The sequence below is a fragment of the Rhodnius prolixus genome, unplaced genomic scaffold, assembly GCF_049639745.1.
Source record: "Rhodnius prolixus isolate KJV_2025 unplaced genomic scaffold, Rpr scaffold_1, whole genome shotgun sequence".
NCBI classification, from domain to species: domain Eukaryota; kingdom Metazoa; phylum Arthropoda; class Insecta; order Hemiptera; family Reduviidae; genus Rhodnius; species Rhodnius prolixus.
The window spans coordinates 59,870,384-59,883,139 of NW_027411581.1; the positions used below are offsets into that span (position 1 = coordinate 59,870,384).

Genomic DNA, 12,756 nt, shown 5'->3' on the forward strand with positions numbered 1-12,756 from the left:
GGCTGAAGCTTGTAAAAGGTTTCTTACCAAAGATAAAGCTCTCGGATCAGAGCTACCCATTCCCATCAAAGATAAAGCTCTCGGATCAGAGCTACCAGTTTCCATCAAAGATAAAGCTCTCGGATCAGAGCTACCATTCCCTTCAAACAGTTCCGTTACAACATAGCCTTTCACCAAACATTCTTAAGTTTGAGTTCCGATTAACAATTTTATATTAAATATCGCGCGCAAACTACTTGCTACTCCTCATCAAGCAGACGGACTTATCATCACTCCTTTACTTATCATTGTGGCAACACATACATCATTTCATTCTACTCTTTATTCCCTATTATTTAAATAATAATATTTTTGATTAATTAGAGAAATTTAGTTTTTACGACAGTTATTCCTAATCACCACTAAACTAATCGATTCTCACCATTTATGGGCCCAGCTTGCCTCCCATCAATTCTAACCCACCATTTTACTACAGTGTTATCATTTTAAACCCAAAATAATAATAATTCTTGAGTATTTATTGATTTAATAGTTACCAATTTCTTTAGGCTCCGAAAATCAATGACCTGAGGCCTTAATTATCATCAAAATTAGCTTATCTAATCGTACTTAATGTTAAAATAATAATTTTTATTAATTTTAACATTAAGTGCAGTATTTTTAATTCAAAAAATAGTTGGAGCTATTATTATTTATGATAAATGAAAATGCATTTTCAAATAGTTGGAGGAATATTCTATGATTAAGTTTGATACAATTTTCTTTTGAAGTTAATTTACCTCAACAAGACATGAAGCAAACTTTTGTATTATCTTATTCCTTCTTCCCCAGTTAAGAACAAATTTAATGCGGTTGTAGAAAAAAAAATCTTACTTAAGTTCTCCATCACATTATGAGACACGTAGTTGCCAGTCACTACGAACTGGAACATACAACAGCACTGTATCTCTGAATGTGCAATAAATAACACATCTTTTTTTCTATTTTGCAAGACTCTATGCAGTTACACTAATAAATATAACCATTACAGTAAAAATCTCTTCTTTTTTTTATTTTTTTGTAATTAGTGATTGAATCATCACAGTCACTTCTTGGCCCGCCTCAAACTATTTCTTACACTCTCACCAATCTGTTACTGATTACGTCTGAAGTCTAGAGCCGGTCGGACGTGACCTCTAGAAGCTTATTAGGAAAGACACTGGAAACTGACACTAAGGCGCGTACTAACTTAATCACTAATTCCAGAACACAACAATCTCCTTAAAGTGGTTTTATTAAAGGAAAACTTTATCTCACTAGAAAAATTAAGATCAACCTTTTTTTAATTAACATCTAATGAATAAAAAGGGTTTAAAGAAATCATTAATAATAATTAACTTTCTTTTAATTTTCTTACTGATACGCTTTTGGAAGTTTCGACAAATTTAAGTAGAACATTTTTGAGGGTAAGACTTAATTGCAGTCTTCCTGCAAAAGTCGGAAAGAAACCTGCATCAAAATTGGAAGAAATGCAAGAGTCTGATCCAAGCCATTCATGGAAGGTTCTATTAATTGAATTAGTATCCAATTAAAACCACCTTGGGTTTCGAACTCAATGAAAACAGTGCCATTTTTACAACCTCAAATTCTTATTAGCTTATTTCTTTCAATCAATCTGTTGACTTTTCAAAAGCTGTTTTTTATTATTAATCATCTAAAATTTTTAGGCAAAGCCACCATAATCCTGACTACACTGATCTTGCAAAACTTGTATTCTCTTTAGTCTCCTCTGATTTTTTTTTTTACAAAGAAAACTCCTTAGGACAGTTGTTTCCCTACATACTAGTCCTTTAATCGTCGGTTCTTCTACCCAATCTACTATATTCTACCTTCATATTTATATAATGTCATAATACAGACTAAATTCTGATCAACATCCTTAGAATATCTCTCCTTCTCTATCTCCCCTGTTCATCACCATCTTTGGTTGATTTTGGCATGATTTTGTGCGATTTAACCGGAAAATCAAAAAAGGAGGCAATGTAAACAAAATTCCATTTATCATGGATAAATTTTTAGACTGTACTAAATTGTCACTGACCTCCAAAATTACCTACTATTTTGTAGTAATTCTTCATTTTGTAGAAGAACTTCAAGACCAACTAATTAGGTGTCGTGGACGGAGGCGACTAACAAACATACTTTACTATAAATTTCTCACATTAACCATTAAATAAAATCCAAGGCCTAGACCAGGGGAATCGAACCTACTAAACCAACAATACATCTTAGCATTGCGGGACTAGCCTATAACCGCTCGGCCACTGTGGCGCCTACCCACTATATTGTTTAATCCTACATATTATTTAGCTATAAGAAAATGGTGTTACCATAGCTCCAAATAATAAAATTAATAAAATTTTAATCGGAAACAAAAATAACTGGCGCTGTTAATAAAAATAGACAACCAAACTTCTCCTGGTTGAAACGTGAAAACATTATTTATCTAGATTCTTCATTTTCCCATCGCCAAGCACTTGACCTTTGGCCACTTGAGTGCGTTCATTTCCACTTCCGTTATTACCATTTTCCGACTTTATTACAAATTAAATTTGCTACAATTTGGTATTTGCTCTTTATTTTTACTTTTCTTAGGAGCTTTTAAATTATTCTTGCCCCCTCCAAAATGTTTAATCAAGAGCTTCGATATTAAAGTTGGTGATTTGGTTCTGAATATGAACTGGGAAATGAGAGATTCCCTGTATAGTTTCCACGGTTGGCAATACTTTTCTTTTTTTTTTAAACAAGTTTCCACCGCCGTTTAACTCACTAATTGGCAGTTGGACCTCGCCCCCCCCCCGAAATAACTGGGAGATAACTTTACTTTTCGGTTATATAAACATTAGGTTATGCAACTCTCGTTCAATAAAGTATACGTAACTCCAAATAGACTAAGGTAGAAATATATAAAGATAAAAATTTAGGTTGTTAGATGGATCTGTAAAGGCGCCTTTATACCGTAGACGTAATATATGTCCACAAATACCTGATGATACACCGGTAGTACTAGGAATCCTAACGTGTATTTTGTAGTTGAGAATTCCCATGATATTGAAGCCGGTAAATACATGAAATGCTGGAACAGAAAACTACAGAACCACCCAATGGGACCTCGTTCATTCTTCTTCAACTTACACACACACACACACACACACACACACACACTGACATCTTCTCGATTTGTTACCTTCCTTCCAGTACCCCCCTAAACCCAGACTTTATACAACAAGACTGGTGATGGCATTCTGTTTCTCACTTACTCTCTGGGGAATATCCTTTGCCCTAAAAGTATCTACATCACAGTCTACAAAGAAGTCACTTCGACACTATCTAGTATATACTCGTAGTGTACATTTTTCCATTCGCATTTTCTTAATGATATTTTTTATAATACAAAAGATTTCCATCTCAAAAAGGAAGAAATAGATGGAGTCATGGTTTCTTGTTGGCTATAACTTTTATTGAAGCAACCAAGATTTTTGAGAGGCTGGTCTAACCTTTACACAGATAGGACAGGAGATACAGCTGTTAGAAATATGAAGAAAATGTAAAACTCCCAAACTTTATCACCTTATTTCTTCTTTAAAAAATACAGCCAGAAGGGTGGAATTGTGGGCGATATGGAGAGATAAACTGTTCTATAATTGTACATATTTTCTCAGAGATAACACGAATAGGACAGGAAATACAGCAATTCGAAATATGCAGGAAATGCAGAACTCTCCAACTTTGTCACCATTATATCTCCTTTTAAAAAAAAAAGAGGTAGAAATGATTTTCCTGCATTAATTTCAAATATATTTCAACACGGCGAGCTTTTCTTTATCCATTACGCCATACCTGTTAAATTTTTCACCTTAACATTCAACTGTAGGTCAGCAATTATTTGTAATTAAATTTAAATATATATTGCAGCTCCTCCTGACTGCGAAGCTGGCCAACAATCGTGTGGGCAGTATGTGTTCAACAAGACCTACTGCATACCCCCGCATTACCGGTGTGACATGAAGATCGACTGTGTAGATGGCACAGATGAAGCTGAGTGTAGTAAGTACATGTTTACATCACTTTTTTTTTCTTTTTTATGGCGGATGAAAGGTGGGAGTGGTCAACAGTTTCTCTCGGATCGACTTTCATCCATCATCAGAGGTAGAACAATTAGTTGAGGTGTTTAGAGATTTCGTCTTCATTTACATTACCGTCTCGCCCTACATTTACTGACTCATATTGAAAACAATTGAGTCAGAAAGTGCGAGACGGTAACGTAAATGAAGACGAAATCTCTACACCAAACTGATGACCTCTGATAATGGATGGAAGTTCTAAACCGGTCAGGGATACAATAGAATGCGCCCTTCGACGGTTAAAATCAAAGTTAAAGTTCTTGTTAAGATAATTTTAGTATGAAAAGCATCAATTTGGGGGTTATTTCCTCATCCAAAGTAAGTATATCGACGAGACCCCTAAATAAAAGTGTCCAGTTTTGATCGCTACAGTTTGGTCGAAATTTGATGGAAAAATTTTGAGTTTCCTGCAGTTTTTCCGTTTTTGAGTCACACAAGTTCACATTCTCTCACACCATCTTTCTCACTCTTGAGGACCCCAAAACTGCAACTGGGAAAAACTGATTAATAAAAATCTGACTCGATCGCATTGCCGTCTTTAGCCGGACAAGAGAACGGAAACTAAAAAACAAGAGACTGAAATTATTATTAAAAATATTTATCTAATTAGAATGTAGCACTTCCGTTAATGAAATAATATGGCTAGCTAACTCGTAGCTGAATATTACATAATTCAGCTGAATGAATACATACGGTACCTTTGAACTAACCCATCCAGAATGTAATTTGGAGTATATTTATTGAAGTGATACCCAATTCCAGGACCCCTCTCTTCCTCCTAGTTCCCCTTCTATTGACTGTGTTCTGGGTCTCCGTTACCAATTTCCAATTTCCTCTCAGCTTGTGTATATTGATATTCTATTCATGTATCTCAGCATTTCATTGCAGTCCTTTATTTACAAAATAAATTTTATTTATTTATTAAATTTTCAAACCTAATATTTGGAAAATGGTTGGAATTGAATACAGTAAACAATCTTATTGATTTGGAAATTATTTAGTTTAAATCTAGTGGAATCTGGACCAAACCAAGTTGGAGTAGTGCTTTGATTTCCAAAGATGGACTTCTGCACATTTTACTCTATGACTCTCAAGTGTTTTAAAACTTCTGACCACTTTGGAGTTCATCAATAGTGTTCCATCAATGAACCTGCTGAGACTCTAAGGTGACTATTAGGGTCATGTGACACATACGGTTCTCTTCCGATTTCAATGCAGTTATGATACGAATTATAACTTAAAGTAAAGTTATATGCCACCTGATAATTCATTATTAATCTTTAGTTATAAAACAATTAATGCAATGTTTCGCACTCAATTTCAGCATCTTCATAATGTAGTACCACTTTTTCTTTCTTTCTGTTTGTACCCAATTCCAGGACCCCTCTCTTCCAGGGTTCCCTGAAAAAATGGTCTTTATATGATTTCTCTGTGTAGTTGTTCTGTCACTTTTGCTTTACTCAAAAAATTGAGAACCGCAATAAGTTCAACTTTAAGATTTTATGTAAGATTTAAGGCAAAATCAGTGAACTAAAAGTGCCACATTATTGAATCAATGTTTTATTAGCTTGTTTGAAAATCGATTGGCTTTACAACTCAAATAGTTTAGCTACTAGTGGAGAGTAAACTTTAAGCTCGTGAGTTACTGATTTAAGTAAGATTTTTCCAAAATCTGTTTGTAGAACTCTGTACTCTATCTCCTGTTGTAGCGAAAATCACGGCTTGCCTACGCTATTTTTGATTCGTCCGCAATCTGCATCCCTTTTTGTCCTTGTTAGAGAGGTTTAATTGCTCACCACCCACCGCGTCGTAAGTTTCGCTGGCGACTTCTATCTTTCATTTTTCTATCGATTTGCTAACGAAAATCTGAGTAAAACGCTACCGTTACAATTTGAAATGTTTAGTGTATGTCAAAAGTAAAAAATAAAATAATGTTTTCGCCAATTTTCTTTCTGGCGGGGCTTGACGTCCAACGATTTTCAGTTTTTCTAGTAAGATGCAAATTGAGCTACATGCGAGATTCGACGCGGGTATCTCTCATTTACAAATCCACGCTTCATAACCACTAAACCAACACCTAACCCGGATATGATAAATTCTGTTTCAATAAACTTTAATTTCAGGGACCCGAAACGGTTATTTTCATTTTTAAAATAAACACGTTATTCTTATACTATAATATAATATATAATACTTAATAATGCACCATAAAATAATTGATACTGAGGAAGAAATTAATTTTAAAAATCATATATTTGCAAAGCTGCGATCACTAATTAATTGTAATATTCAAAGGGACCACCAACATCTTAAACCACTTAGATTTGGCTAAGTTCCAAAAGGACATTCAGAAACATGGTGTGTCTTTAATGGAGATGTAGATATAAACGACCTGGGAATACCCACTGGTATTCTGGCCGATCCTTTAATGAAATAATCCAACCCTAATCGCCAACAGAATCCAAATAATCTGGAATGCTGAGAGAGAAATTGGGTTTCAATTAAAAGATAATATTTTTGAACTTTTTCACTATTTACTTTCTCGTCAATTTAATTAATTTTATGTTCTATGTAAATATCACGACATTATTGCGGGTAACTACCTGTTAAAACTTACGAAAAAACAATGAATATTTATTAAATAATAACAAATAGAAAACTTTTTGGCTGAAGCAGTCAGGGAAAATGACACTTTATTCAATGAGGCTCTTCTAATTTACTTCAATAGCTGTGAAGAATAATAGCTTATTGAATTTAAATTTTCCTTAGGGCCTATAGTTTTTATCTTGAAAATATTTAAGGATTGAATTCCTGCAGGAATCGAAATTAAATTTTTTTAAAAAAATAGTTTAATATAGAAGAGTTTGCTAGAATTTACTCAGTAATTATTCATATCTTTATTCATAGTCTTTTGATGCGTCTTTTATTGAATCTCTGATCGGTTTCGAACTTTAATCCATCATCAGAGATAGCAGAATAATCTGTTTTAGAGATTTCGTCTTTCACTTACGTTATCATCTCACAGACACTTGCTTCACTGACTTGAGTGGCGTTACACATGTTATACAAAATGTTAATGATTCGTTAAAACATTTTGTCCAAAATAATGCAATGAAATTATTGACACACCTTGAAACTGGTTCAAGGATTCTGTAAGATTAGTTCTTTAAAGTATAGTTTTGTTACATCATCTTAGAATATCTTTAGTTCTCCATTCTTCGTTGGATCACTCCCGTGTTTTATGTAATGAATTTTCATTATAAAATTAGTCTGCCTTTGTGTGAACTTTTTTAACTGGATATCCAAGAACCTTAGTTATGATGTCCTCTATAATAGAGGACAAAGTTCTCTTTCTATTCTCTTTGGAGATTTAGACTGCAAAGTTCAGAATGAAGCTTTGATGGGTAACTTTTAATCTTAGCCCAATTCTTGTCCGTTCTACCAAATCGCCTTCATCCTTTTCAACTAACCGTGAGCCCGAATTCTTATACATAATTGAATGTTTCGAGCAAACAATCTTCAAAATTGAAGTTGAGAATTTTAAATTGTATAAGAGGAAATTAAAGTTTTGACTTTTCCTTTGGTTTTTCAGTGTTTTTTTTTATAGTTCATTGTAGTTATTATCGTTACTAAAAGAAATGAACAATGTTGAACGATCAGCGAAAACTTATTTTATTCTTTAATCATGTCGTTATCATTTTTATGATTTGATTTATGTCATTAAGTGATGGATGTAACAGTAATGAAAACGATAGATAACAGACCGGATATCTGCACAGTGTATGCGATCGTTAAGCATAAAGTAGAAACTTTGGAATCTACCGATGATAATGTATACAATCATGTACAGCACAGTGCAGTAGTTTGCACTTTACTGCTGGCCAAACTCGAGAGAAGTTTCTCGCAAGTTTTATAATATTGACGGTATGGGAGGAAAACAAGTTAGGGTAGTAAATTAGGGTGTACATTAGTTTGGTGAGACACTGGGTATACCCATCATTCCCCATCATGAAAGGCTGAACCCATGGGTAGATAGAGAGTTATAGCCTGTCTCTCTCTATACTAAAAGTTCACCCTGGATATATCGTACATAACCCGTTGCTTTACACTTCGTCATACAGTATATTCTCTGCATGTCACCTAGTGTACCACGCTCACCAGTGCAACTGCGGTGCTGCACTATTATTTCTTGAATATCGCTTAGTTCAGTTCATTGATTATTCATTAATTATAGATTCACTTTAGGACGCATCTATTCCTAGATAATTCTCTAAAACTCATATAGCTGATATTGCAGATGAGGTTACACATTTAGGTTTTCTCATTTTCACTTCTACTAGAAACGCAGATTCAACGTTGCTAAGTAACAGTTCCATGTTTGTGATCCCAGACCTGATAGATGGAGTAAGGGATAGAGTAAAGCTGCATATATTTTATGGTTAAACGAGAGTTTCTGTTTGCCAAATTGTCTACCCTAAAAGAGACCCACCATATTCAGACTACCCATACATAATTAGAACAGAACTTACCGCAATGTTTTCTTAGTATTCCTATCTTTAATATCCTAGAAACGTAAGACTTTTGGGGCGAAGCTGTTAAACCCAATTTTATCTGTCATCTATAATACCCAAGCCCACCATAATGACCTTAATATCTATCTTCTTCCCACGGGCAGTCAACGTTGTTTTTCTCTTCTTACAAGGAACTTCATAAAATCTTCCATATCTGGACTCATAAATCTTCTAGGATTCTCAGAGACACACCTCACTTCCCGATCCTTAATCAGATAATCCACCATGTCTGCAAAATGGAGGCGCTGACCTCATGACCTACTATTAGGAACTGATCAGAATGGAGACTTCTTGTTATAACAGTTTGAATGATTTATTTATTTTTTATATCATACATTTATTTGTACATCTGCGCACAACCTTTTTTTTTTTTATAATTAAACGCCTTTACTCCTTCATCTTCATCATTCCTACAAAAATAAATGCCCACTGTAAATGAGTGGGAATAAAATTTACCAGGAATTTATATCCAGGCCATTTTGTTATTTTGGATTTTTTTGTTTATCACACCAATTATTCTTTATACTAACAGTGGTATATATTCTACATTGGATTATTAAATTATTTTGGCATTTTTATTTTGGCACTTCTGGAGAGGAAATTCTACTAAAATACAAGTTGATGATGTATTGGAAGAGTTGAGGAATGAATGAAGACTGTATAAGAGCCAATAAAGAGCGATGCTGATAGCGATGTGTCATTGATTAATAGAAAGATCGTTGATTTTGGTACCTCCTTAATCTGTTCTAAGGAAAACGTTCTTCGATAGATTGCTTCCATATTTCTTCAGAGCACACCACAACGTTTGTTCAGATTTCTTCCTTATCAGTTACTAATTCTTCTTCTAATCTTTGTTGATAGTTTGAAACTATTGATAATCTGGAGCTCTCATTTGGAGAAGTTGTAGTGACGTCAGTTTTGTGACATTATCTTATTTATCTAACTGCTTATCGAAGCACATCGAGCGCCAGCTGTTTTAACCATCATCTTATGCTATTTTTACACTGATTCTTGTTTTACTGCTTTTAGCAAAATGTGGCCATTTGCATAGCAATATTTCTTAGCAAGGCGTCACGGTAGTCGATCGGTTAGAGGCGAGACCTGTAAAGCTAATATGTATTGTGGTAGTGGGTTCGATTCTCCGGTCTTAGGCCTTAGATTTCATTTAATGGTTAATAAAAGAAATTAAAGTATATTTGCTAGTCGCCTTTGTCCACGACACCTAATTGGTAGTTGGACGTAAAGCCCGCCTGAAAAAATAGGCAATTACTTTACTTTACTTATTTCTTAGCATAATTTGAACCACATTTCAAGTGTTGAACGAATCTACCTGTTGACTGATTAAAGACTTAATTACTTAAAAATGGAAGTTATCGAGTGTCGTCAAGTTGTCCAGAAATATATTTTTTTTAATCCTATTAATTAATTTTCTTTCTCATTTAAGATTATTCCAGAATGAAACTTTCTCTTTTTCTCAAGAGAAATTTATTTGAGGGCTAATAAAACTTGAAGAGAACATTCTCAACGCTATGGGAATTGTATTCAACGAAATTCTACCATTGTTAGGGTAGAATTAACATTTCAACTTAAATTGCGTTTTAAATAAAACAAAATACAGAAACATTTTAAGGTTGTAAAGAAGTATCTTGAGGATTACTTCCTCATACAGTAATTTGTTCAAGATATATTTCTCAAGAAACTTCCGGTATAATTGCTCCTTGTTTGTATGTTTCTTATTATTGTAATTTTAATCGAAAGAATCTAATTTTAAATCTTGACGAATTTAATAGAAATGATACTGCTCCATAATTGCCAACCCTTGAGAGTGAAAAACCATAATTTCATTCATTTATTTACAACTGAATTCATTGGACTGCATTTAATTTGAAAATCTGCATTGAACTGCATTTATTCCAAAATACGTATGTTAGGAAAAAGCAGAAGTTGAATTAATTAAAAGGAAAAGATTAGGTACAAGTTCCGTGTCTGAAAACAGGACCATCTTCCCCTTTGCCACCCAAAACAATGGGACTAATCTGTGCTATGTTCTCCCTGACACAGCATCCTAAGTGGGTGGGGGAGTTCACTTTAATTGTGGTCTGTGGTCTGCTAATTGCTAAATGCATTGTCCATGTTTAACACGCCTTACGACTTCCGCAGTGAATCAGTAATTATGAATCTGAAAGACAAATTGTAAATATTATCAATTCCATTATTTATATCTTACAGGAGCGGGAAAATTTTGTACCAAAATAAAGAACAAAAAAAAAAGTAGAAGAAAACTCTCAGGTTTATAAACCTACATGCAGTGAACATTATATTCTACTTAGGGAAAAGTCTCATGTTAGAGTTTTCCTTTTTCTTTTCCCCATGGAAATACCACTTTTGGACTCCAGGAAAAAAGAAGAAAAAAAGAGTAGAAGTTACGCCGGCTGCACATTACGAGGATCATCCTTACAGTTTTCATTTCCCATACAGCGATTTTCGCCTTTTTTCTTTTAAACTAGCTAGATTGCTTTCAATTTAATCACATTTAACTAAGTGAAAATTGTTTTCCTACCCCGGGAAATTTAAATGAAAGCCTTTCAATAAAATGTAAATTTTCTTTCAACATTATCTTTTCAAAAATATTTAAAAACGATGTTACTTTAAAAAGGATGACATTTTTACCTCAAGAATTTTTTTTTTTAAATCATTTATTTAATTACAATCAACGCATTTTGCGTTATAAGCAACAAGGGTAACAATAAGCAACATTCACACATATCAGAGTGGAGAAGTTACCCAGCGGTAACACTCCAAAAAACATTCTAAATTCTACTGACTCTTTTCATCAGATCGCGAGGCCACTGTCTTTTAAGACTGTCCTAGAAGTGGTGTCTGGAAATGTTCTTGAAGATAGATGTTGTACAAATAGATTGTGATGTGTTTGAATGTTAAGATGGAAATTTCTGTAACGTGTTTTCAGCAACTTGTGTGACGAAAGGAATGTTCAAGTCTGTGTGAATGGTTTGATTGGTGACGTAGAAAGGAGTGTTTACTATAGAGCGAAGAATTTTAGATTGCAAGGACTCTGGATCCTTTACAGATTTGAGCGTTTGGTTGAACCTACCACAGTTCGATGCCATAAGCCCAGACTGGCTTTAATATACTTACATATATAAGTCTTTTGTTGTCCAGAGTGAGTTTTGATCTGTTGTCGAGTAGTCTTTTCAGTTGTCGGAAGCGTCTGTTGAGTTCTGTTCTCTTAAGTGGAGTATGAGGGTTCCATGTAAGACTACTGGTAAAGGAATTAAATTGCAAAAGATAGGAGGAAGAGTGTTGCGTCGAAGAGTGAAAGTAATGTTTTGAGATTTTGTTTCCTACAGTTTGATCGCCCCATTTTTTGAACCATTTTTCCTCAAGAATTTAAATAAAATTATTATACTGGGGGACCCGTAGCCCCTTTTCGTACTACAATTATTAGACGAAGTTGCTTAAAATTAAGATTTTATTGGTCTAAGTATGAATCTAGAATTAGGTAGCTAGTTTTTATGGCTCCTGTTTTGTTAGGCATTGTCTAGAAGCGCCTTATTCATGCTTTATCGTTAGATTTTTATTGTCAACCAAAAATAAATATGTTCCGGAAGTGTTTTTGTAGAAAATTATGGACTTTATATCTATGCTGAAGTTCAACTCTTAAGATTTAAACAAACTTTTTCAAATATCTACTCCAACCATCACTCTAAAAAAAGCTCAGTAAATTATCGTGAACATTGCACTTTTTATTAATACATTTAGATTTGCTTCAATAATGATATTCTATCATGGTATTTTAATTAAAGATTTAGTGTTTTGTACTAGTTGTGACACCTCATAACCGGAACTCAGAAATACGTCATAAGTTGTGGGGCTGTAACTTATTACAGGTACAATAATCTATAATGCAGTTTAGAGATGCGAAGCTGAACAATGATGTTTTGTGGAAATCAAAAGTTACAAAATGCAGTTTAAAAAAAAATCCGAAGCTATTTGCTATAAAA

At 33.9% G+C, this 12,756-nt stretch overlaps 1 protein-coding gene across 4 annotated transcripts in view; it reads left to right on the top strand.

Moving 5' to 3' along the window:
• The window catches only part of mgl (low-density lipoprotein receptor-related protein megalin), a 635,024-nt gene that overhangs the window by 527,479 nt on the left and 94,789 nt on the right, over positions 1-12,756 (top strand). For all 4 annotated transcript variants that reach the window (XM_074120029.1, XM_074120036.1, XM_074120039.1 and 1 more), the window contains exon 3: positions 3,955-4,086. In XM_074120029.1, the coding sequence (XP_073976130.1) occupies positions 3,955-4,086 (132 nt within the window). The remainder of the gene's footprint in view (positions 1-3,954; positions 4,087-12,756) is intronic.